Below are 26196 nucleotides of genomic sequence, written 5' to 3'. Positions count from 1 at the left end.
AACCATCAAAAACTACACCATCGTCAACGCCGGAAAGCTCTACCGCTCCTGCGGCGACTGCACCGACAACAGCAAGAAATCGCCCCGCAAGGTCATCGTCGAGAACGTCCGCGCTTTCGGGCTTACGTCTGATCTCATTGGCATCAACTCCAACTTCGGTGACACAGCCTCCATCAGTGGATCGTGCGGAACGACGAAGAAGGTGTGCCAGGAGTACAAGGGTGTTAACAAGGGGAATGGGAGTAGCAGCAAGGTTAGCACTACGAGTGCGTGCACGGGTGCTCAGGGGAAGTTGAGTGCGCTGCCGAGCTGCTAAATGGTAGTCGATGGCCAAAACCTCGAAGTCGCTACAGAGGTATCGGCGGATGTTGATGCGTCTTGAGGCTGACTGAGGAGACGTGGTGCTGGGAGATGTGGACCCGGAATTATGTATATATTCACATTCATTTTGAGATTGTATATAGCTATCACAGCAGCGATGAGGATATGATCAATTGTATTGGTATCTTTATGCAGTTTGGTCCTCTTGAGAGACAGCTTTTTCGTGGTTGTGTTGCAAGTGCACGTAAAAGAGGATATGCTTGAAGCGTCTACGGAATACCGTTGCATACTGCCCACACAAGTACGCGGTTAGTCGAAATACCAGATCTACAGCAAACGTGACTAATACCAGGTTGCATTGAATTTCGTAGCTGTACACAGGAGACGTGAGGTAGTCAGGGACTGCCTTGCATCAAGATTACTACATATAGTACTTGATCGCGTCTGATTGCCCTGCTCTGCATTCACAATCCGACGTAACACCGTTGCATACGTGCAATCTCACCCTTTGCCGGTAGTACCCAGCACGGCTTCATCCACAAGCGCATACATGCATGCTGCTCACGCTTCCTCGACCTCTTCAAGATACCTGTCCAAAGCTATCTCTGCCCGTGACCGAGGGTCAGGTATACCCGTCACCTGGTCAGTCAGAAGGAAAGTACGGACTTCGTAATAAACCGGGCGTTTAGGGTCACCGGGTAGATGATAGCCGTTTACTTGGTCCTTGTTGGTGGCGAAGTATCTTACGAATACGTCCAGCCAATGCGCGACATCCGTCTTATTACGCAGTATGATTGCAATGTCTGAAACATTGATTTGCATGTCCGTTGGAATTACGAAGCCAGAGGTAGCGTATTTCTCTGGCAGGCTGACTTCGAGAGGTGGTGCAGCGTGTTTCTGGCGAAGAGAGCCCATGTAACAACCCTCCATAGCATGTGGACCCACGTCCAGATAGTTGAGACTCGGACATTTCTGCAGGCCCTGAGCGATTGAGCGCCAAGTACTGTCGGTCAGGTTCATGTACTCAAACTTGACATGTTGTAGTGTTCGAGCGTGTCGCTTGATGAAGCCCCGAAGACGACTCCCGCTCACGTAGCCGTTACAAAGCTCCAAGTGGGTAAGATGCGAATACGTGTTCTTCGCGAAGAGACCGGCCCATATATCTTCGCATCCGTGGCATAGTCTAAGTCGTGGTGTGTTATTGCATCCGTGGAAAGTGATCTCCTTCACGCTTGAGAGGTTGGCGGCTAGCTTTGATAGTAGAGGAGTGACAGACTTGTAGCCAGAGTAGTGTCGGCCAATTTCGTTGTGCGCGACGTCACATTGTCTCATGTCTGAATCCATGTCTTCAGGATCTTTATGTGGAGTAGCTCGGAGCTCGATATGCGAGATTAAATGCGCCGACTCGATGAGTGTGTTCAGGAAACGATCGTGCGAGGATAGGTAGTCGTTTCCTGGCCTCACTAATACGTGGACGATTTGGCGCGAAACTAAAGCGAGGTTGAGTGCCGCGCATACGGGCGCATAGGTCATCTCTTCGCAGAGCTCCAATTTCTGCCGTGATTTTGACTTTGCTAGGTTCCTGAAGCATTGCGCTAGGATATAAACCGCGTCGGGGGAGTTCGTGAAGGCGGTCAGCTCTTCGTAAGACAAGCCGTCCACGTATTCCTCATGATCACAGGACAACGTTCTACCGTAATACTCATGCTTGTATGGCCAATCGAATATGACTCCGCGGAGTCGGTCTCGGAAATAGGGAGCGCTGCTGATTTCTAACAGGGCGCAGAGAGACCGGTAGGTAAGTTTTACCCAGGGTTCGTCTAGCATTCCTCCGTAGAGAACCCCAAGGTCGAATAGAGTTTTCTGGTAGATCTCCCTGCAAGAAAGCCGAAGCGCCTTGATACGTTCAGGTAGTATACCGCTGGGAGGGTCATCTTCCGCGACGATGAAGCGACAGATTTTGCTGAGGATCTCCGGCGGTAGCGCAGATAGTGTCATGGCTGCGGGTCTCCGGCGGCTTCGGTGAGGTATGCAAAGAGATGACGAGAGTGATCTGGCTGTAGACGACGTAAAGTCGAGAGCCGCTGCTGAAGAAACTGCGTTGTTGTGTCGGGACCGCGGCCGACTGACCATGTTTTAACCTTAGGCAACAATACCGCTAGCACGGACCCAGTTCTTAACCGGAAGCGTCGCTGCTTCGAGTGAAAGAGCTCAACGACAGCAGAATTAGAGCGTGTTGCTATTCTACAGCACTTCACTTGCGTACTCTCATCAACGATCGCAAATTTTTACTGTCAAAGAGCGTTAACACAGATGCAGATGCAAAATAGAAAGTTCCATCTCCCAATGATCACAGCCTCCCATCAACATTCCCATACTCAGCAAGCTCCACTTCATTCAAATGGCTCCTCGCTCTCATACTACTCCGCGCACTCTCCGTCGTCGCCAGACTTTGACGCATGAGCACCGCTCTCTTCGGATCCATCTTCGCGTTCGGTGATGCAGGTTTGAAGACTCGATTGCTTTCATGTCCGTAATACGAATATCGGGCGGGCCGCTTTCCTTTAGCAGCAGATGATACTCCCGTTGTACTGATACCTGAATGAGTTCTTGCTGGGCGCGTTACCGCGGGTAGTGGCCAGTCGTCAGTGTCGGAATTTTCGTACTTGACCGACGATTCGGGCGATTCATGGTGCAGGTCCCACTCCTCATGTTCCCAGATGGGGTCAGAGTATGTCGACGAGGAACCCGATGGTTCGTCGATGTATACCGACGAGAACGATGTTGTTGCCGATGTTCGTCTCGGCGCGTACGGCCGTGGGTGCATCATCTTTTCCATCTGCGCATCGAACATATGGCTCGATGCAGTATCCCGTTGATGAAGTCGGGGCAGACTACGAGGAAGCGAGAGCATGCGCGCTGGGTTTCTTGGAGGTGGTATCCGCTTCTCCAGATCCAGCATCTCGTAGCAGGCTTTACCAATCCAGAGCATCTGCTCGTGCTCGCGAAGATAGCGCTCACCACCGAAAGACTTCTGGACAATGTTGCGAGCCATCATCCCCAGCTTTCGTCGATGTTCAGACTTTTCGTACATCCGACGCGTGATGACCTCGACATCTTTTGGTGTGGGTTTGTGAGGCAAGATTGGTGCCGCTACCCCTGGGCTGTCGTCGGCATATTGAGTCCACTCATCCAGCATAGCGAGTAAGTTGATCTGCGCGCGTGCGAGTCCATATGCGTCATTAGGTGCCACAACTTCGCTATAGCGTTTACCGTCATCAGGGTCAGTGAGCACGCGCAGCGACGCGCCAACGTCAGTACAGACGACTGGCGCTCCTGTAAGCGCCGCTTCTCCAAGCGCAAGCGGCAGTCCTTCGGACACGGAGGAGTTGAGGAACAGCCAAGTGTTCGCAAGAACCATTGCTGGGTCTGCAGTGCCGCGCATCGCTACGTTTTCTCCAAGACCTTTACAAGCCAAAATCTCTTGACATTCGGAGGAGTAGACGGGCGATTTGTTGAGAGCGCCGTAGATGTCGAGCTTGTAATCCTTGAAACCCCATTCGTTGGTGATGATGTCAGCCGCAAGTAAAGCTGTCTTAATGTCTTTCGCAAACCAAACGTGAGACAGCATGGTTACTGTCGGCGTCTTGGTTTTGATCTCGGTCACCGGAGAAAACTTGGTCATGTCGGTAATGCCGTTCACGATAGGATCGACTTTCCGACGAAACACGTTGCGGTGTGTAAGTTGACCCTTTGCGCTACCGATTTCCACCTCCCAGCCGGGGTTGAAGAAGTCTAGCATATCAAGTCAGTCACTTCGTTCGGATATGAGATGCGATGCACCTACCTGCACAGGGCAGGATCTGGTCGGCGTGGTGCAAGATAAGACAAGATGTCAACTTCATTAGACCCAGTAGCGAGTTTCGGATGAAGGGCGGTAGAGTGCACATCGCGGACGAGAGGTAGAGATTAGTCTCACGCCAGGAGATCGCATGATCCCAGATTTGAAGTGTGCAGTTGCGCTTCAGCTTGCAAACGATCCCGTAGGATGCTGAGACGCTGTGGTGCGAGGCTTGGAAGACGTGGGGTATCTTTTCGGGGATGGGGATCGAGAAAATGAATAGATCTACTCAAGTTAGCTTCGTCGCGATCAACAAGAGGATATTACTTGCATCGGAACCACAGCTCTAGCGCCGTGTCGAAGTGATTGAGCGTTGGAAGCTCAGTACGGAACCATTCTGAGGGCGGTTGCGCGTTCGGCATGTCTTCATCGAGCCACAGTCTCCTCCATGTATCTTTGACCACATCGCTGGTCCAGACCTCTTTCCAGTGACGCGAATCCTGAAAATATGTGTTCAGGTTGACCAAAGCACGCGTCGCTTGCTTCACGTCTGCTGATGTCATTGTAGTCGCCCGTGCGCCGCGAACGAGAGCAGTCAAGGTAGGAATGAAGTTCGTTTCGATGTCGGATATCGTTGCTGCTTTGACCAGATGGTCGACCTCGCTGTCCAGCTTGTTGGTGAACATTCCATGGTTTGGATGCATGAAGTCCAGTCCCCATAGTGGTATCACCTTGAGTGACTCAACGTTCTCTTCGGTTTGGTGCTTCGGCAAGCCAAAGTCGTTAGCCGATTCGACGACCATGTGCCATTTGATGGTGCGCAAGTTGTTGATGAGATCTCGACGACATGCCGAGACTCCACCGCCTTCATTCGGCCATGTACCAGTGTCAACAGCGATGACATGAAGGTTGTGGTCGGTATCGCGTTGTAGTGCTTTCGTTCTTGTGAAGATAACGGCATCCCCACCCTGACCAAAGCTGAACAAATCACTCATTCGGATTGCAAGTGGCGTCCATGCGCTGATATCGCTTGTGAGGTCTGAGCTGGCCATGATGGCGTCGGCATGCAGCGCCAGATAATCTTCAGCCTTTACGAGGCTGCCGCGATCTCTCCGTCTCCAATATGGGCGGAGGAGAGCTTCTCTGCGAATCAATTCTTCATCTACCCATCGGATGACAACACCATCTAGATCGTTTCGCTTCTTCCAAGCTTTCCAGAGTTGGGATCGGGCTCTGGAAGTGGAAATCTCTTGTTGTTTGATGTTTGTGCGCAGCATCCGACTGAAGAAACTGGAAGACGGGGACTTGAAGGCTAACAAGGGATTCTCGTCCGCGAAAGTACATCGAGTTGGCTTCTTTAGTACGCCGAGCCAATCATGACGAATCATATCCGGGGTTTCGACTGGGGCGCCGTTAAGCTTCGTAGTAATGGTTGGATGGAACTTGTGGTCATACAGCCATGAGCATTCATATACATCGGCTCCTTGGACGAATGTCGCTTCGTGAACGCGAGGGGTGGGTATCCAGCGCTCCATCTTCTCGGCATGGCGAACAGGAGGTGCACACCAGCTGACGTTGGCTGACATGTGCGGCAGCACAAATTCGGCGCGGAGAAGTTCGTCGTCGTATTTGGCGTTCTTGCGATAATGATACTTGAAACGGACCAGATTATTGTGGTTGATATAGCTTCCCGACTCGATGTGGCCCTTCCGGTTGTAGATAACCTTGGCACCCTCATCCTGGCCGCTGCGACAGGTTCTGCTTAGAGGCACCCTACTCTTCTTGACTTTCGAGATCTTCGTCTTACGCTGAAGTTGCTTCAACGCATACTCGTAAACAAACTCATTGGTGACCGCGCCATTCTTGTACTCTTCACGCAACGTGATGCGCATCTCTTCGTCATAGTATGTGACCCGGAGATGACCCCAAGTAGGCTCTGCTTCCAGATCACCTTGATAGAACATCAGTTTAACCCCGCCAACTTTGACAGGATGAATGAATGCTGTCTCCGTGTCTCCATAGCTTCGAATGATCAGGCGATTCTTTTTCTGGACGATCAAACTACCCTTCACTGTTCCAGCAAGGCCTGCGATGTCTTTGCGGCGATGGTACAAGAAAAACGGCAGAGCAACGGACATTGCAACCCGACTGTATATCCACAAGCCTGTCAGAACGAAGGTGGCAGACGTGGCTAGTGGACGTGGTGTGTGTATCAAGGCTCCGTTCAGCTCGCGCTGGTATTCAGGGTCGGCCATACATGCGAGGAAGAAGAACTTGACCCAAGTCCCAGCAGAGTGGTAGACATAGGCAATCGGCAGACGGACGTATTCAGTGAAGATGCTGAGAACTGAGACAGCCGAGTGATTGAGGACAGGATGATACGCCTCCTGTATGTCCGCGGTCATTTGACGATACTCTTTCTCGGTGAGAGCCTGATCACCTCGGTTCTTGAAGAAGCTGTACTTGACAACCGCTAAGTACGCGCCAAGGTCATATCGCGCAATGCACGACAGGATGGTACACGAGCTTTCCACCGGGACGTTCGCGTTTATCCATGCCATTTCTGTGTTTGTATAGGGTGCGCGGACGCCAACACATCGTCGTAGGAAAAGGCGACGAATCTCGAGAGGAAGATCATCCCATTGACTTTCGCAGTCGAACCCAAGGCACAGGTTCCGCAATAGTCCTCTGCGAAGCGCAGTTTCAAAGCTCAGGGCTTTCGGTCCCACGACGAGCTCCGGCATCGACCGCTTGCTGCATTCTGATATGGCGTAAAAACCACAGTCGCTTTCCCGGCAGGCAAGCATTGATTCTGTAATCTCAGCCTGGTAGTGCGGCATGCCAAACATGGTTTCTGAACAAGCGTGGAGCAATGTCTCGGCAATGATCGCACTGTTGCTGCTCACATTCATCTGCTTTGACCCAGATCCCTTCGCATCCGAAGCGACGTAAAGCGTGAGACGTCCGCCTGTATAATGCGAGATTGCCCGTAAGTCGCAATCAACCCCAGCCACAGCCTGCATAGGAACGATGAAGACTTTGATGGAATCATTTTTCCACGCCAGAACGATCCGCTGGATGAGGAAGGGCACAGTCGGGAATGCTTGCATGGCAAGCCTAGAGAGGTTTTCGTGGGTGCATGATAGTAGGATAGCGCAAATCTGGTCACCAGGCTGACCATTAGGATGCACGCGAAACCTGTTCTCCTTGGGTGCAGCCCTCAGCTTGCTGCAGTACGCGTGAAGCTCACTTTGACTGAACTCCGCATCACCACCAGTGCCGCTGTAGGCGCGATATCGCTCGTCGATGGCTGAACGATCTTCACTTCGAGACGCGACGCAGCTCAAGCTAGACATCTCGGTCGAGTTAGTGGGCTCCTTGTTCTGCTCGGTGTCTGGTAGTAGGTTCGACATCCAGGTGCGCACGTCGAGCAAATCAGGCATGCCTAGCTTGGCAGTCCGGAACGAGAGAAGAGCTGCCGTCCAGGTTGAGACAGCAAGTGCAATGATCTTGTTGTACATGAAATCTGGTAAGACCGTGATGAGTATGTTGCCAGTTACGAAGCCGAGAATGACTGCTGCCAGGAGTGGCATTAGTGCATGTGGGCCGGAGAAAATCTTGTTGTACTGATAGAGGAGTAGACCAGTATATGCGCCAACATAAGCCAGGAATATGCTGAGACCGACTGCGGAGCCATTGAAAATCCAGATCAGTGCAGCACATATCGCCAGGGCCCAAACATGGACACCGATAAATCGGCATAAGGTGTTCAGGTATAAGTGTCGCCTGAATTTCAGATCGTTGGATTTGGCTTTGTCGATCTGGTGTGCGTCCTTAATCGAGACTGGAGACATTTGCTCAGACATGGTGTGTAAGTGTTGAGCTTTATAGTCAAGTAGTACAGCTCCAATGAGGTAGTATGCAAGACCGAAGCCGACTGAGAGGCGAAGTGTGTCGTTGTCCATGGATGGAATGAATCCGACTAGTTGGTCGCCGCCGCGTACAAGGTCGAGCCATCGATCCATGAGTGCGACGAGGAAGTAGAGTATACCACAGTAGATCTCGTCTCCAGCGGTCCTCCAATGGATGAAGGAGTTGTGAAGGCGAATGCCTTTTTGCGACTGCTGCATACTTTCAAGCGCCACCTGCGTTTCAAGATTCCAGGTTGAGCTGTATGGAATCGGTCGTTTGGTGTCGGTAATGCGTGCATACCAGTCCAGTAAAAACAGCGTAGAGTCCCAGCAACCTGCGAGTTGTCTGACAAAGGTATCATTCGTAGGCTTCTGCCAAAATCGGCGCCCGTTCTCCTTCAAAACTGCGCTGTGCAGCGCGGTGCGGCAAAGAGCCAAGATTGCGGGTTCACTCATGCCGTAGAACAAGTCTTTGGCACTAGTCGATGTTTTTGAAGAAGGCGCGTTCAAGTCGAGAACTTTGGATGCGGTATGAGGACCTTTGCTCGATCGATCTGCAGAAGTCCGATTAGTATGTGCGGCTGAAGCGTTAGGTGTGGCACTACCTTTAGGATGCGTACCGCTTGTGACACGCTGCTCCTTGGCCGACCGCTTCACATACCAATCCTTGATGTCAGCATCGTTAAGCGTCTTGATGTTGTGATACCAGGTTACCCATTGCGTCGCAACGTGCCGAGTACCGAGGATCAGCAAGGTGATAAATATGTAGAGAACTCCTGGATAGATGTAGATGTCGTAGTCCTGGATGAAAATGGTCAACAGAGGGGATATCACTAATGTCGGGACTACCATGATGATGACTTTGCGACCATTGAGGAAACTGGACCCGGGAACCTGATATGTGGAGAGGACAGCAAGCACGGTGAGATATGTTGTGAGGCCGAAAAGGTAGAAGACGAACACCGCCCCAAGGCCTGGACCCACGACAGCTGAGATGATGACAAAGCCAAGAAAACAGCCAGCAAGAGTGAATGCTAGACCACCAACCAGACGGGTGAGTACGAACATGTTAGCCGCTGAGAATGCCATGGAGATGAGGTAGTAGGTCCCTCCAATGGATATCCAGGTTCCAATCGCGCCAGAGAGGAGCAATGAGCACATCAATGCCAGTGTAGCATAGTATAGTTGGTCCTCTTTCATGTGCACACTCAGATACAGACCATGGCCAGTCGTAGATAGTAGGATGATGTCAACTAATGCTGGAATTGCAAAGACACTGAGGAAGGTAAAGCGGCGATATGCAGGCATGACGGATGGCTTTTGCTCTGGGTCGATGTCGGTCTGGGCTGCAGCGTAAGCGGAAGCAAACGATGGTGCGTTGAAGATCCACATCGGAGGTTGGTGTTCTTCTTGGTTGTAGTAGTTCCTATGCTTCTCCGATAGCAATATACCGATATCGCTTGGCTTGATGTCAAAGTACGCCTCGCATCTTGATCCTAGCGCGAATAGCTCTGCAAAAGCTGCGCTTTGATCTGAGTATTGATTGAACAGGGGATTCCGATCCGACACCTCGATGTACACTTCCTCAAACCCTGCTTTCCTTGCAGCGCAGAAGACGCAGAAAAGCACGAAGTCAGCCGCCGAATCTAAGGATCCTCTGCTGGTAATGTTGTTGAGAGCGGAAGTGATGATGTCTAGCCTCTCATGGTCTCGTGACCATAATATATCATCGAGCACCCTGGCCACTTCCCTGAACAGTTCTAGAGCATCACGTCCGTCAAGTGTAGGTAGATGTGAGAGCCGGTACCATTTGAGCTTCGCGTTGACCAGCTGTTTATCGGTGATGCTACCACTGATGTAGTCCACGTTGCTGAGCTTCTTGAACTGATGGTACGTAGGTATATCGATCAGTAACTCTTCGCAACGTTTTCGTATGGATGAGAGCAACGAGCAGTCCTCATCCCACTCCGAGTATTGCATGTGTTGCAGATACAGGAGTAGATCAGTCGACGAGAGAAGCTCTAGGTCTTGCTGTAGCCTCTCGGGTAGTCGCTCAGGCGAGAAGGACCCAGCCGTGAACTCCGTCAAGCCATACTCTGCTAAGAAGCACTGGTATCTGGAGAAGCCTAGCCTGCTCAAGTGCGTATGAAGAAGAACAGCGTTGAGATCCTGAACCGACTTGGAGATGTACATGATGACGAATTGGGCTCTCTGCTCTAGTTCCCAGACAGCCCAAAACTGAGCACCACCAGGCGTGTGGAATCCAGAGTCGAGCGCAGAGTATACTTGTAGTTGATAGTTATCCTCCGCGTCGTCATTTGTACGAGCTAGTGCGTCTACAAGCTTTGAGATGGCATCTCTTGACGTTGGAAGCAAGTCTAGGAAGTGGCTGCTGCTGTGGCAATAGTCACGAAGAATCTTGGCGACAGGATGTAGTTGTGCGGTGGAGAGTCGGCTGAGCAGCTTCAGATCCCGTAGACGTCGTTGTGATTCAATGACACGCGAAAAGTCTGTCATTGACGCGTCCAATCCAATCGGAAAGCATCCCAAAGAGCCGAATGGCGACCCATTGGACGAGCAAGACAGTGGGTCGCTGCTATGCTTCTCCCTTGCCAGTGTCCATTCCAGACCAGAAGATACTGGTGATGTAGGTGTTCGTGCAAGCATTGCTCCGTTCTCGTCGATCTCGGGGTAGTGCACAGTATCAGTACATGTGCTCGACGCATCGTCGTCGCTGTCGTCGGCAGAATCGGTTGCGTCGAGGCCGGCGAGCGTATCGGCAAGGCGGGGAAAGATGTGTTGTAAAGGGAGGTAATCGTCGATGATACTTGAGAAACCGGGAGCAAGCTGACAAGACTTAGCAGTGACCTACGAATGCCCAGGCCAGGCAGACTTACTGTTCGCGCCATGCGATATCGCTCGTGGACTTCCATGACTCTTCGTTGCTTGAGCCACTGGAAAGCAGCCAAGGGCTCATGACAAGGAACAATCTCGTCAATGTTCGAAAGAGCCCGTTGACGCGGAAAATATGGGATGGCGCCGTGGTAGCTACACCACATATGTGCTCTCCTGACCACAGCGTGCGAGAGTTCGACATCGTCCTCGATCGTATCCCACATCATCGTTACGAACGACCTTTGACAGGCTTGGGAAACAAAAGATTTGGTTGTAGTCTTCATTTTGTCCATTTCGAAGAAGTCTCGGCGCTCTCCATTCGACTTGATCGTTCCATTGCGGACGATGAAGCCAGCGAACAATGCGACATCGAGTTTCTGGACACTGTCTAGGAAGTCTGGAGCCTCAATCTCCAAGTAGACATCCAGACCGTAGGCAATGAGAAGCTTCGACAAGCCGTTGAGTAGAGGCACCGATATGCGGTCTCGCCAGCCAGAGACAAGAACGCCTGTGAAGTATCTTTTCTGGTCCGGCTGTCGCAAGGTACGCTGAATAGTCCACGACAGAACATACACCGCTCGCGACATGTCCAGTTCACTATCCGTTGTCGAGAATGTGATTATCTGAGCCAGATCAAGCCGTGCGATGATGTGAGGCCCCATTGAGACGCTATCGTCGCCAACAGCTTCCAAGACCCCAGGCTCGCAGTAATCCAACACTACAACGTCCCATTGTGAAAGTGTTTGCGCTTCATCGTGTGTGACTGGATTGCTCAGAAGGCCCAGATATACGCCAAACGTCGACGGCTTTGTGGGGAGGGTATGGGTTTTGCGGACGACGCTCGAACTGTTCGACAACAGGTGGATTCGTTCTTGTACCGATCGTGGTAAGCTGTGATCATTGTCGTCACCCTGTGAGGTTTATAAGCCCTGAGAAGGTATAGCATGCATCCTACGTACCTTCAACAATGTCCGTAGGGACCGGTATGAGTACCAAAGGAAAGCAACAACTCCTACAAGCCCACTGGCACTGATGATGGCAACAAGCGTCCATTCCCACCACTCCTGCAATAATGGTCCAGTCTCGAAGGCCTGAACGCCCAAGATGTCCGGCGAAGGCATTGGTCCTGCCTATGATCTGTTGGGTGTAGCTCAGATATCTCCAGGTGCTGCTCCACTTCCAAAGAGTAAAGTAATTACCATATGGTGATAAAGGCCAGTCAGTAGGCAATGCACGAAGAACTGGTAGAAAGATCCATAGCAGAACCGTAGTAGCAAGGTGGATATGATGCCCTACTGCAATAGCCAGTGTGAACAGGGTGGAAGAATGGTCACTTGCTCATCGGCAAGCTCATCGGCTACCGAAAGCCAGTTTGACAGACACTAATATTTTCACCATGGCCTATGTTTGTGCAGTCATGTGTTAGCTGTTGATCTGCGAATCGCGTTAGCATACACGATAGGTGTGAATAATCCACCGCTGCAGGGCCAGCGGCAGTGACGGAGCAGGGCCATCCTTCGAGAATCCTGCAATACGACTCTTGGCTGCCGCGAATGGCATTGGAGCGGCAGTCATCATTGAGGGACTTGCAGCGCGAAGCCTTCTGACCGGGCATTGGCGAGAGCGATGCCAGGGAACGCTGGCGATTTCTGGGGGCTAGTGCCATCTACCCCGAACAGCGGACTGTTACTGTATTGAGACTAGAACAAAGATGATTTAGATCTTAACGACGAGGCGATGTCAGCGTAGGAGGGTGTCGTGATGACGCGACAAGAGTGGTGGACGAGGGAGGACGTGACGAGGCTGAAATGTCGCGGTTCGGTAGTAAACGTCCGTGCACGCGCATCATCTCTCTTTCAATCACGTTCATCCGGCACCGCCTTTAGCCTAACATCCTCCACACGACGATTTTAATATCCAACCTCATCTATCACGGCACCTTTGTCGGTCTTGTATCCGACGCGCATGCAATGCAATGCACCTGCCGCAGATGAAGTCTGGGACGGTAATTGCTCGCGCAATATGGGCAGGCTGCGGGGATACGCGTGCTTTCGTGCAGCCAGGCTAGACGACACCCGGTGCTTCGTTCACAATATCCTTACACACACTCGCGTCCTTGCGGCCCCAAAGGCATTTTGCACCATGGACTTTGGCCGCACTTCTTCCAGCATGCATCGGGTTTTGCCTTCGGGGCTGCTCCAGAACTATCCAGTGGCTTGGTAGGCCAAAGTCACGAGTTCAGCCATGCCCTGAGATCTTCGCAATACATTCGTCTTAAGTGGCAAAGCTCATAACGCTGTGGCTTCTCAAGTACACTGATTTGCCAAGACCCTGGTAGACCATATGGCTTTAACGGCATCTTACGTATGCGAGGCCTTCCAGAGGTACGGCAATGAGTATTCGAAGCATCTGATCGAGCTATCCGCCGCGTCATGTTCTGAATCAAGTTGGATGCCAGGTGGATTCTGACTACTGAGGCTAAGAAGGGAGAAAATCGATAGTCTCTTGATCGTTTACTGCATCTGGACCAATATCCTCCGTGTGGCCTATGAGATGATATCTGCCGAGACTTCTTTATTAACTCGTCCAGGTTCCTCAAAAAAAGTTTCGGTAGCAGGCTGTTCACTTCGCGTCTCACGATGGCGGCTTCCATTGCATCATTACTGCGAGCATGCGCACTCACATGCTTCTGTCTCTTCCTGCAACATGTTTCCGCCTATGTGGGAAGTGCCACAGTATCAAGCACAATCTTGGTCATTGCACGCGATTCGACTTCGGCCATCAACAGCGCTACACTTGGCCTTCAAGGTTACGGTATCCCTTACGAGATCGTCACCGTTCCCCAGGATGGGATCACAAACCTGCCTTTACTCAACTCTTCAGCAACGCATGGCAACTACGGTGGTATTGTCACCGTGAGCGAAGTTGGATACAACTACGGAGACCAATACTACAGCGCACTCACTAGGCGGCAATGGAACGATCTATATGCTTACCAGACGAACTTTGGCGTACGCATGGTCCGTCTCGATGTTTTCCCTACAGCCGACTTTGGAGTCTCCAGCGTCGGGGGAAACTTGAACGATGAGCCTGTATCATTCACGAATACCACGGGGTTCTCCGCGGCTAATCTCAAGTCGTGAGTCTCGCGACCCAGTTCAAGTGGTACAATACTGACTATACCAATAGTAAAGTAGACGTGAGCATCGCGAACATATATCACTCTCCTGCGAAGATTGTGAACGCATCAATGGCATGGGAGGTTGCCAAGTTCTCGAGCAGTGGAAGCGCCGCAGTCATCAACCAAATAGGCACTCGGCAACAAATGGTTTGGTTTTTGCCATTCGCTCTAGACTGGGCACCGTCAAGCAACGTCCTCCAACACGCTTGGATCACATGGGTGACAAGAGGCCTTTTCGTTGGTTTCAGAAGGATCTACTTCAGCACACAGGTGGATGACATGTTTCTGGAGACGCCCATGTACCGACCGGCGGGCGTGAATTATCGCGCTAAACCCGATGACCTTTCGTTGCATGTCACATGGCAAGCCAACCTGAACGCGAAGATGCCTGCAGGATCCGAGTTCTTTATAGAGATCGGACATAACGGGAACGGTGACATAGAAGCATCCACAGACACGAGCGAAGGCGAGAGAGTCTGCACCCCAACGAACGCAATCGAATACGCGGATCAAAAGGATGGCGACCCAGAATTTCAGAAGCCTCCTGGTACTGGCACCAATATCTGGCCTTCAACGCCTTCTCAGTATACCTGGAGTCTTGAATGTGCCGAGATCGACGAGCTACAAAACTGGTTCGCCGACGAAGAACAACGCGACGCCTTTGCGCACATCTCGCACACCTTGTACGTTCCACCCCCCTTCATGCCTTGCAAAACTGACTTAGGAATAGTTCTCACGCCGACCTGACCAACGCGACATACTCAGATGCTTCCAAAGAGATCTCGTTCAACCAAGCCTGGCTGAAACAGGTCGGGCTCGATGCTGCTAAACGCTGGAGCGGAAAGGGCATCATTCCGCCTGCAATCACTGGTCTACACAACGCAGATGCCATCAAAGGCTGGATGGATAATGGCATCGTCAATGTCGTAGGAGACAACACCCGCCCGCCTCTTCGCAACCAGCAGAACAGCTTCTGGCCGTTGACGACCAACGTTCAAAACAACGGGTACGCCGGACTCAACGTCATGCCGCGCTGGGCAACGCTCATCTACTACAATTGCGATCTTCCCGCTTGTACACTGCAAGAGTGGATCGACACTTCTGCAGGCAAAGGCACGTTTGACGATCTCATGATCAACTCTCGAGACACTGCGATGCGCAATCTCTTTGGCCTACATTGGGACCCGTGAGTGCAGGTCCATCCGCATCATCGATTCATATTGATTTGTTATATAGATACATGTTCCATCAGGCCAACATGCGCGTCAACGATGTTCCGTCCACAACCGTCAACGGCAAGAGTGGCCAGTACTCGCTACTCATGACATGGATTGAGGTCATCTCCGCTGAAATGATGCGCCTGTATGTACCCTTGCTTCTCTGGAGGAGCATCCTACTAACGTACTGCAGAACCACCTGGCCTTTCAAGACGCTCAAGCACGACGACCTCGCCCAGCAGTTCATCAACCGCCAAACTCGCGACCAATGCCGACCCAGCTTGACCTGGACTACATCCGCCAACGGCGCCAACATCGAGTCTGTCAACGTGTACACGGCAGGCGGAAACAAGTGTGGCACCACCATACCCATCACCGTACCAGGCGCCGTGGCAAGCACGACCGGAGCGACGAAAGAGCAACTGGGAAGCGATCCGCTTACACTATGGGTGACTATGAGCGGCGCAAGCAGGCAGTACAAGTTCTCAAAGGCCATTCCGCTGTAAACACAAGCATCCTTTGGAAGAACATGGCGTCGGTCATTATCGCAATTGTCATCTTCAATGTATATCTTTTAGCTGAAGCTCAGTCAAAATTGTCTCTGTGTTTTTTCCCTGCATCCAGCATGACCAGTGAACAGCTGCGGAGTTTAGGCGGTCATCTCTGACCCCTGAGCTAACCCCACATTCGCACAGCCACAACATCAATATGGGTGAACATCAGAACCAACCTGGCGGGACAACTGCGCCGCATTTCGCTACCTGCGTTTTGCAGTATCACCACACCCGACACGTAGTCACATCGTCTCTCGAAAGCGATCCAGTCCTGCCGTTATACTGTGGCCTTTTCCTAACAACTAAACTAATGGTCTTACCCCCATCGATCGACAGTGTGTTCAGCTGCCAACCTTTCCAACCGGGAGCGAATTCCTTCGGCACGCCTCACCCGCAATATGACTGCATGAGCGCTACACCAATTACAGTTACTATGCGTCTTACATACAACAATTATATATTGCCTACATATGCAAGGGTGGCGCACGTCACTGCGCCGCTTGCGACGCGTCTTCTCGTGATATTCCCAGGCTATCAAGTTGTTTTCCGAAGCGTTTGCGGAGAGTTGGGTGTGGGTTGTCAGCGCGTAAAAGTCGTCAACTTGGTAGGACTATTAAAACCAGGTCTTGCATGATTGAAAGCATCGTGCCTGGAGTGTGATCGGAAACTCTGCGTCGGTGGAGGAACTTTTAGAGAGTCGGCGTATCTTATCTTCTTCGTCCAGCAACCGGTCGCACAAAGGCATGATGTACGCGAAACCCAAAGCACGACAGCCATGGTCTCTACGACGCAAGATCCTCCTCGTAATCGGCATCGTCATCCTAATCCTCGCCTTAGGCCTCGGTCTAGGTCTGGGCCTCACATTAGGACGCGATAACGACGGCAACGACAACACCTCACCACCAACCTCAACCCTAACACCCCTCCCCACACCAAACACCACACTCCCATGGACACCATCCGTATCCGATACCTGGCAAATCATCCTCTCCCACCCACCCGTTCTCTCCTCTTCAGACACCAGCACAACGCCCAACGTCAGCATCTTCGATATTGATCTCTTCGATACGCCCACCGAGACGATACGACAGCTACACTCCATGGGCAAGAAAGTGATATGCTATTTCAGCGCAGGCAGTTACGAAGACTGGCGGCCCGACGCGTCGGAGTTCAAGAAAGAAGATCTCGGGCGTGATCTAGATGGGTGGCCTGGGGAGAAATGGTTGGATTTGGGTAGTGAGAACGTGAGGAGGGTGATGAAGGGGAGGGTAAATTTGGCGAAGGAGAAGGGGTGTGATGGTGTTGATCCTGATAACGTTGATGGATACGTAAGTAAATACCCACCTCCATGCCTTTACCCACCGTATAGTCGAATGTATACTAACAACCCCACCAGCAAAACAACAACGGCCTCTCCCTCACCCCCTCCTCCTCAATCTCCTACCTCCAATACCTCTCCTCCCTCACCAATCCCCTAAACCTCACTCTCGGCCTCAAAAACGCCGGCGACATTATCCCCGCCGTCCTCCCCATTGTCCACTTCAGCGTTAACGAGCAATGCGCAAAGTACGGTGAGTGCAGCACCTTCGCCCCTTTCATCGCAGCGGGGAAACCTGTGTTTCATATCGAGTATCCAGATGGGGCGGGGGCGGAACAAGGGTTGGAGGAAGATGTTGTGGGGAGGTATTGTGATAGAGAGGGGAAGGGGGAGGGGAGCGAGGGGTTTAGTACGGTGCTGAAGAAGATGGAGTTGGATGGGTGGGTGGAGTTTTGTGATAGAAGGGTTGAGGTTACGGATGTGGATGAGGGGGTGGGTGGTCGTGGGTAGAGGAGACGAGAAGGATGTAGTGATATGGCTCATGAACATGTCTTATCCATTCAAATCTGCCCATTACTTCTGACACCTAATATTGTGTTTAAGCTCGAATGCGCATGGTTTCGTCTCTGAACCAGCATGCTTAGCTGTATCAAGCTTTGCGACACAACCGGGTTGTCGTAGTCAGCTACGCTGAGTACAGCCTGCTCTGATCACATGATGTGGTGATTTCCTATACCTGCGAGGTCAACGATGGAGGCCCACCCCCGTGACCTGCCCCGTGCTGTCTGCTGACAAGGCGTTCTCTCTGCAGCAACATCTCCAGATCGTGATGAAACACTGTACCAGCAGCAAACGGGTCAGTCAGACTTCCAAGCGGTATGCCTCCCAGTATTCCCGGCAAGCAAAACTCTCACGCCCAACTCCATTCTTCCACATCTCCGCTACCCCAGCTCCCATACCCTTTCCTTCTGCTAGCCGTATATCACACAGCACACACAGCACACACAGCCTCGGGCTATGCAACTTGGCTTTAGCCGTCGTGAAAGCTGGAGAAGCCCTGCTTACACCGGCTCTTCCTACCGAAGTGATGGTGTGCTACGGCCGGGAATCTGACATCGGTGGCGTGTGTTTGAGGCTGACCAGCTCACTGGTGGAATATGGCGTTACCAGCATTTTGCTTGTTTGATGCATCAAGCAGAGAGTATGCATAGTATGTATTCAATCTCGGTACGGGTCGATTTTGCCAAGGTGTAGCTACCGGCCGGTTGAATGCGATTCAATATCCGATGCAGGTGAGGTGGAAAATCTGGGGCGGGTAGGTCGTTTGCGGTAGGTATGCTCGGCATATTGAAGCCGTCTAATATTTCGCCTGCGGTCGGTATAGTAAGACTTCTGGTCGAGCGGGTAAGCTGACTTGTTCGAGCAAGTTGCCGGGTGGGGCTGAGATGTCGAGGCAGAGAGGCGTATTCATCTGGTTCTAGAGCGCGATCTGGTGCACCGGTCCCGACACAAGATGATGCATTAGTTTCTAGATCTGAATTACGACGTTAGTGGCAGGTGTGTAGGTCCCCAGACTGCGAGATCACCGCCGCTCGGGTCCGGATGCGCGGTATGGCCGGGACGAACGTACATGTCGCATACAATACGAAGTACTTAGATTGACCATGGATCTCGATGCGTTACGCGGGTCGACATTGAGGTTATTCGGGTCTGTTGCAGACTTGTTCGTACCAGCGAACCAGAATACACGTCACACGAATCCTTCCCTTGATGCAAGCCACCATGGACGGTATATCCACCGTATCGTCGTGCGATACGAGCTTCTGAGAGTATCGAAAATCCTTCGTGTGGTTGCGATCACGCCAATCCACTTTCCATGTTCGGTAATCGGGTCCTGCCGCATATATTGGGATCCACTCTGTGTAACTGAAACGTTAGCACGAGGCGAATAGACTCAGCTGTGCTGTCTACCGGAAGTGTATTTCTTTACATCCCTACAAGCCAGTCTGCGTGGTTCACGAGAGCTCTTGCCAATATAGGTAGGTGAGTCCCGCATGTCGATGTCGTCATTTAGCGAGGCTGATCACGCGCAATGGCGTCGTCTCATCGTGTCTTGTTCTCTACCTGTGAAGGCTTAGCGATCTGGCAGAACGAATGGCTGTAAATAGCCATACGTGTCAAGAGCTGTCTTGGATGAGGTTTGCTTCGTGTTGTTGACCTCGTGTTGCTTGTGGTGTGATCCGAAAGTTGGCATCTCGCTTCCAGACCCAACCGAACGGAAGCGCAACGGACGCATCCTTTGAATGCAGCTAGAGAGGTTCATGTGGAACGAGAAACCTGCACAGTATGCTGTAAGCGAAGGTTAGAAGCATGATGCGGAGGAGCGCGACAGGCCGCGAGGTAGCAGTCATGGCGGCACGACTTCGGTCCTCTACACCTATCCATGCAGCACGTTCATTGTATGTCTTCGCAGAGCCGCCGGTACTTGGTATCCATCCTGTCGCGAAGTAACTCCGGTGGTCATCCAAGGATGACATACATCAAGGAAAGTGTCAATATCGAGGCCTGGAGCATCGCTTGGGAAGATGCAGAAATAGACATGGGCCGACGCGGTACGCAGCAGAGATTGAATTTCGAAATGAAGGCCAAGGTTGAAATAAAGTGTGTATGCAGCTCTAGTGCAGGACGAAAGGCTTGTTTGTTTGATCCGGGGAAACGCGCAGGGGTTGAGTGAGCTAGATCTGCCGCCTAAAGCGGCAAACAGGGGAGCTCTCGGGGTAATATTAGAGCCAACCAGATGAATACTTGGTAGTCGAAAATTTGAAGGCGGGTTTTTCGATGATCGTTGCTTGTTTGAAGACGGCATTGTGTAGCTGGGATAATTCCTCGTAAGCTTTCCTCGGATTCAACCGACGGAGTGGCGGACCGCTTGTGTCACGGAAGGACTTTTTACATCGCGGACCGCTCTTGACACGCCTCGTCACGGCGCATTAGCCGGCTCGCTGTTGAGAAAGCCACGGTAGTACGAAGCAGTCGTGACCAGAAGATCCTTTCCTTCTGCATGCCAGCTTCAATCCGAAGATCAGGATCACTCAGCCCCAGGCCTCTAGACAGTGTAGTCAAGTGATTAAGGCTTGCCGCATAAGTGCTCGTAGCCGATGAAGTAGTTGAGACTGACACAGAAAGGACAACTGTCGAAGACGTGGGTGTCTTGCGTGGATTAAGCGATCGATGACCTGATATCTACATCATTCAGTTCCAAGGCTGTGACCCTCAACTCAACAGCGCATCCAAGCCTTCGATAAACGCAGGTAGCACACCGTCGAGCTCGGTATAGTTCGAGCTACCTGTTAACCAGATGCCGCGGCCTACGGCTAGTAATTGCAATAGCGTACTAGCGGTCTCAAGAATCGACAGACCCGGTGTGGAGTGCACAAGCAGCGCAAGCTTTTCGCGATCATATGAACCCGTCGCCTTGAAGAGCTCGCCACTTTCAGTCGTCCAATTGGAAAATGAGTTCTCGAAAACAACGGTCAAGTCCGGCCCAGTGAACAATGCCTCATCAAAGTAACGAGGCTCTGGAAGAGCGCCAGGGTTGTGAACTATAGTGCAGTGTCAGCCTTACGCTCATGTAACTGCCGGAGTTGAATAATGGGGGTTCTTCTCGCCTGCAATAGAAACAGACCCATTTGAGGACGCATGGTAAAGTGTACAGCAACACGACAGGGGCCTCAAAAGCCGGCTTCGGTGACGGTCTTACTTTCAATACAGAAGAAGGCGGGCTGAGCTTACCAATGTAGTTGTCCTTTAGTCCGGTGCTGTCTTGAACAGCTTGAGCGATGCTATCGAGATACACGGCATAGTCTGTAGAGTATTGGGTAGGCGTCTCATCAACGAAGACACCACTCAGAGCCAGTGAGGAATCATATTCGCCCCAGAATGAAAACGCAGCAATGTCATCCAGCACAGAACTCAAGTCCCTGGTACACCACGTGGTTGCCACATAGCCGATAGTGCGTACATTACTGAGCGAGTTGAGGGCCTCGATGGCTGCGGTGTATTCTGCGTTTGGTAGTGCACCCTCTCCAGGCCCGTTATGCACGTTTACCACGACCGTAAAGTGTATGCGGGGGAATGATGATGCCCTGAAAGCAGTACATGGCGTTAGTCCCGGTATAATGAGTAGCGACAATAGTAGAGGTACCGTATCGTACACATCGTGAAACGGATCCCACGCGCCTGCTGAGGGGTAGACGTAGAGCGGAACAATTACGGAGCTGAGTCCGTCCATGACTCTGCTTTGAGCACGGTAGGCTAGGAGCCGATGACGAGACGCTGGCCCAAACGGAGATGAGCCGATAGAGAGTAAGATCTGGAGAAACACAGCTTACGGATACTGACGAACGCAGATGTGTAATGGATATCCTTATGGTGTGTTCGGGCACCAAGACGCTGACAGATGCCGGGAGATCGAGTAGTCGAACGAAGCCTCGCAGTATGCCCACGTTGAATCTCTGACGGCCCAGATGATGGTATTTTGAGATTTTAGAGGACGCGGCAATGCAACCACACGGGTACGTATTGCGCACTTGGCTATGCAGATTGGACAGGGATCGTTAGCGATGCGAGAGTATATTTTGAGAGTGCTAGACCTGAGGAGACTCCGAAACTGATGAGTCGGGATGAAGAGGCCGCATTATGCCAAGCAATGTAAACAATATTGACGGCGCAGGAAAAGTCTGACTTTGATGTCTTCTGCCTAATTGATCGCGATTTGAGGCTGTTGTTGAGAGTTGTGGCGCGTATAAAGAATTTCGGACGTATCGAGAAAGGTAGCGCCGTAACAATCAACGCGCTCGCTCTTCTCCATACATTCGTTCATTCGCCGCGCATAATTGTTCAAAATGTCGTCATCCTCTTCGACGTACTCGCTATCGCCCTCGATCACACCGGAAGTACTCAATACACCGGGAACACAGCGATCGGTGCTATTCGACGACGATGTAGTAGCGGATCCTCTGAACATCGATGGATCCACCTCGACCTTCATCATGGTCGTCGGTGGGCTGGGATACATCGGCTCGCACACAGTATTGGAGTTACTCAAAGAAGGCTACAACGTGCTGGTCATCGACGACTTGAGTAACTCATACGAAACCGTCCTGAACAGGGTGCGAGGTCTTGCGATTGACTTCTGCACGGCGCACGGGCGACGAATGCCAGCATTGCACTTCCGTCAGCTGGATTACAGGAGCGCGCACATGAAGACTGTACTGGCCAGCTATTCATCATATTCGATCATCAGCAAGCCAGCGCCTGCTCCAGCAAGATTCCCATACTCGACTTTGCAGAGAACAGACTCCGGTATCGACATGGATATGGATGACGCGCAAGAACCCGCTGTTGAGCGACTGTCCAGGATATCCGGCGTTATCCATTTTGCGGCGTACAAGTCGGTCGAAGAGAGCATACGGATGCCCTTGCGATACTACAGCAACAACGTCTGCGGGTTGGTTGACTTTCTGGGGTTACTGGAGGAGTTCGGCATCAAGAACTTCGTATTCTCCTCTTCTGCAACAGTTTATGGCGAAGGCGCTAATTGTGGGCTACCTCTGCGCGAAGAACTGTGCGTGCATCACCCAGAATCTTTCTTGGACAGCGACGGAGCAGAACGCCGAGTTTTGCCGGGCGTTCTGGGCCTCACATCACCGTATGGTCGGTCCAAGTTCATGTGCGAGTCCATTCTGGCAGACCTTGCGCTTTCCGACCCCACATGGTCCATAACCGCCCTACGGTACTTCAACCCGGTAAGTACATTCGATGATCAGGGTACGTATGAGACGTGTCTAACAACTCCAGGTTGGTTGCCACGAGTCTGGTATTCTGGGTGAAGATCCTCGACAGAAACCGAGCAATCTGATTCCAGTTATCGCAACAGTCCTGACAGGGACAAAGCCAGTGCTGGACATCTTCGGCACGGATTGGAACACCCCAGACGGCACGGCAGTGCGGGACTTCATCCACGTCGTCGATCTGGCTCGGGGCCATATTGCGGCTTTGGCAGCTTCGACGGCTGGTCGTACTTTAGCACCATTTCGCACGTACAACCTTGGTAAGTGGAGGCCTTATATGAGAACGTCTCACATTAAGGTCTGTGTACTGACTTCGACTCAGGTACGGGACGAGGACACACTGTCCGTGAGGTACTCCAGAGTTTAGAGGACGCATCCCAACGGAAGATCCCCGTCAGGGAAGTCGGCCGCAGGGCTGGAGATGTTGGCTTCTGTGTAGCGGAGGTGCGACGAGCAGAGACCGAGCTGCAGTGGAAGGCTGAGAGGTCCTTGAATGACTGTTCCGGGGACGTATGGAACTTCACTAAAGCTAGGTGTGTAGAGTCGTAGACAAGGGGCGTGCTGAGTGGCCCTGCACGGTTTCCTTCATCGTCCTTTCCCTGCATATTCTAGCATCAGCGGCATCTCTTCTCGTGTGAGTTCAGCAAGATAGACCATAGGCATCGAATTTAATACCCAATTTCTCACCAAACGATCAATGCGACCAATCAGTACTCTAGTTCATCGCCGCCGAAAGTTGCTGCAGGGCTGATAGTGTACAGGACGTCGTAGCTAGATCACGGAAATGAGCGAGACCTAGTAATGAGCGAAACCTAGTGGAGAGTCGACGAGGCTTAGAGGCAACGCGCAGGTACGCCTCCTTTCATATGCGTTCAGCGCCTAGACAGCCCGATTTTGGCCAATCGAGACGAACGCTGGATTGCTTTTTGGCGTCGTGTGGGTGGGTTCATCGCTGGTATCAGATAAGGCTGTGGCAGCATCTCGAGCCAAGGCCAGGTTGCATCGAGCCGAAATCTTAGAGGTACACTGTGCTGCTACGTCGCAGGCGCGGTACCATTTCCGTGACTAAGGCAGTCCAATGGAACGTGTAAGAGCATGTGGCGAGGCGACTACTTCAGCTGGCTCGCTACACTCAACCCTTTCCGCCGAACGTGCGCAGAACCACTAACCCCACGATAAAATGGCAAAAGCGAAGGCGGAATCCAGGCTAGCGATACGGCGGTGACGGGAATGCGCGCAAACGGCCCAGTAATGGACGACGGCAGTGCCGTGGAGACAGCTCGTTAGTTCCGATTCGCCCACTGTGCGTTTCAGTCCCGGCCGGCTTGCGTTGAAGCGGTACAAGCGAAGTACAGGCGACGGCAGGATCCAACGGTGCGTCAAAAGGGCAACGGGGCAGGCCGGCCAGGTTGACGGTACGATGGAGTTGCACAGAAGATGCTGTCCTGAGCTGAATGGGGCGACGATCACATAGGGGCCGACAACAAAGAGGCTGAGGCTCTCCTTGCGTCCTGCGGTTGGCGTCTTGAGTTGGGCGGAGACGGCCGATTGGGTGCAAGATGGAAGGAGGCTTCGGAAGCTTTTGGCGATTTCAGCGCTAGGCCGAGTAGACGGGCGTCACGTGCCGGGTCAACAGTACTAGCAGCCCGCACCCGTTGCAACCTCAACGTCTCTACCTACGCACAGTCGCAAAGCCCACGCCGACCTGGATACCGTGGATTCTGTATCGCCTGCGCGTAGACCGTTCTGTTGCGATGCCTCCCTCTGCCATGGCGATGCCGGGGCAACACATGAACGGCGCTCCTTCGAACATCTCGGCTGGCGTAGATCCCACTTACTGGGGCGGCCACCAGGACTTCTCACCGGACTCCACATCGCCATTGTCGCCCTCACTAGGGCTCCATCTGTCGCCGACACAGAGTATCACCACCCAGAGCAGCATCAATGGCGGGACTCCTCCGGCGCAAACGCCCCAGTCGGACAGCGGCGGCAGCAAGGGAACCGGCCAGAAGAACAGCCAGAAGCAGTCAAATAACGACCAGACCAGAGCCTCGGTCGCTGTCGCGTGCGTCCCATGTCGCAGTAGACACTTGAAATGCGACGGTGGTGTGCGATGTTCCCGATGTAGGACCGACAACGTGGAATGTACCTACATCAAGTCGCGAAGAGGCTGGAAGGGCAAGCGGAAAACCAAGGACGACACGGGCGCGTCCACGACCCCGAATGGTGGGTATATCGCAACGACGACAATATCAACCCAAAATCTAACGTGATTAGGAATATCTGCATCTGAAGTCCAAGCCAGCAATGGCCACATCTCGTCACCTGAGTACTCGTACAACGGCGATGCTGGCATGAACCAGCTCAGCCCAACTCACGGTCTTGGCGTCCGACCTGTAGCCCCACCAGTTGCTCAACTCAACCTAAATGGATCCGCGCGTCTGAACCGATTTGGCCACTTGGGACCCGAGACGGCTGTTCAGGCCTTCTACCACTTCTTCTACAACTCACATCCATTCTGCCTTCCGGAACGGAGGTTAGTGGAACTCTTCAAGGAACGACATGCCCCACTCTTGGAACATGCCGTGCATTTCATCGGATCCAGCTACATACCGTCGGTGCCTACGGCCATGTACAAGGAAGCGTTAGACCGTCAGATAGACAGCAACAACTACCCAAGAGATGCGTGGTCGGTCCAAGCCCTGCTCCTCTTCGCCATCGGCCTCCACGCCCACAACGAAGTCCCCCGCGCCGCCCAGATCTTCACCATAGCCCAAAACCTGACGCTGGAAATCGGGCTCAACCGGATGGAATTCGCGCTGATGCACGGCGAAAACGATCCGCAGTTGGAAGAAAGTTGGCGGAGAACGTGGTGGTCCATGTTCACGGCCAACGGCATGATGACAGCCGTCAACCCCGGCGTGCAATTCCGACTGAAAGACGTCGTAACCGACGTGCCACTGCCATGTGAGAACGTCGAGTACTTTTCAGGTGTAAGTACCCACTCCCCTGACATCAGATCTGACATGTGTCAAATCGGCTTGGCATGTTTCCCTTCTTAGTGCGAACCCGTGCCGCTCTTAGGTACTCGAGATGAGATCATCTG

At 52.3% G+C, this 26196-nt stretch overlaps 6 protein-coding genes across 6 annotated transcripts; 3 read left to right on the top strand and 3 right to left on the bottom strand.

The window, feature by feature from the left end:
- Positions 1–882: 882 nt before the first annotated feature.
- Positions 883–2319, bottom strand: J4E84_008098 (uncharacterized protein; the record flags this gene model as incomplete). The annotated part of the gene is made up of 1 exon (XM_049390676.1): positions 883–2319. The coding sequence occupies one exon, from the start codon at positions 2317–2319 to the stop codon at positions 883–885; it is 1437 nt and encodes a 478-aa protein (XP_049241777.1).
- Positions 2320–4485: 2166 nt separating this feature from the next.
- Positions 4486–12089, bottom strand: J4E84_008097 (uncharacterized protein; the record flags this gene model as incomplete). Its single annotated transcript, XM_049390675.1, has 3 exons — positions 4486–10920; positions 10971–11879; positions 11928–12089. The coding sequence occupies 3 exons, from the start codon at positions 12087–12089 to the stop codon at positions 4486–4488; spliced, it is 7506 nt and encodes a 2501-aa protein (XP_049241776.1).
- A 1518-nt stretch (positions 12090–13607) lies between these two features.
- Positions 13608–15872, top strand: J4E84_008096 (uncharacterized protein; the record flags this gene model as incomplete). The annotated part of the gene is made up of 5 exons (XM_049390674.1): positions 13608–14107; positions 14158–14832; positions 14880–15335; positions 15386–15511; positions 15560–15872. The coding sequence occupies 5 exons, from the start codon at positions 13608–13610 to the stop codon at positions 15870–15872; spliced, it is 2070 nt and encodes a 689-aa protein (XP_049241775.1).
- A 4639-nt stretch (positions 15873–20511) lies between these two features.
- J4E84_008095 (uncharacterized protein) lies at positions 20512–20927 on the bottom strand (the record flags this gene model as incomplete). The annotated part of the gene is made up of 2 exons (XM_049390673.1): positions 20512–20840; positions 20924–20927. The coding sequence occupies 2 exons, from the start codon at positions 20925–20927 to the stop codon at positions 20512–20514; spliced, it is 333 nt and encodes a 110-aa protein (XP_049241774.1).
- Positions 20928–22142: 1215 nt separating this feature from the next.
- Positions 22143–23639, top strand: J4E84_008094 (uncharacterized protein; the record flags this gene model as incomplete). Its single annotated transcript, XM_049390672.1, has 3 exons — positions 22143–23045; positions 23098–23350; positions 23413–23639. 3 exons carry the CDS (start codon positions 22143–22145, stop codon positions 23637–23639), a joined length of 1383 nt encoding a protein of 460 aa, XP_049241773.1.
- Positions 23640–25313: 1674 nt separating this feature from the next.
- Positions 25314–26152, top strand: J4E84_008093 (uncharacterized protein; the record flags this gene model as incomplete). Its single annotated transcript, XM_049390671.1, has 2 exons — positions 25314–25320; positions 25368–26152. The coding sequence occupies 2 exons, from the start codon at positions 25314–25316 to the stop codon at positions 26150–26152; spliced, it is 792 nt and encodes a 263-aa protein (XP_049241772.1).
- Between the last annotated feature and the right edge of the window lie 44 nt (positions 26153–26196).

The sequence above is a fragment of the Alternaria hordeiaustralica genome (assembly GCF_023758085.1).
Source record: "Alternaria hordeiaustralica strain BMP 2776 chromosome Unknown scaffold_19, whole genome shotgun sequence".
In the NCBI taxonomy this organism is placed as follows: domain Eukaryota; kingdom Fungi; phylum Ascomycota; class Dothideomycetes; order Pleosporales; family Pleosporaceae; genus Alternaria; species Alternaria hordeiaustralica.
The sequence above is the reverse complement of the archived record's forward strand: the minus strand, read 5'-3'. Positions and strand labels throughout refer to the sequence as shown.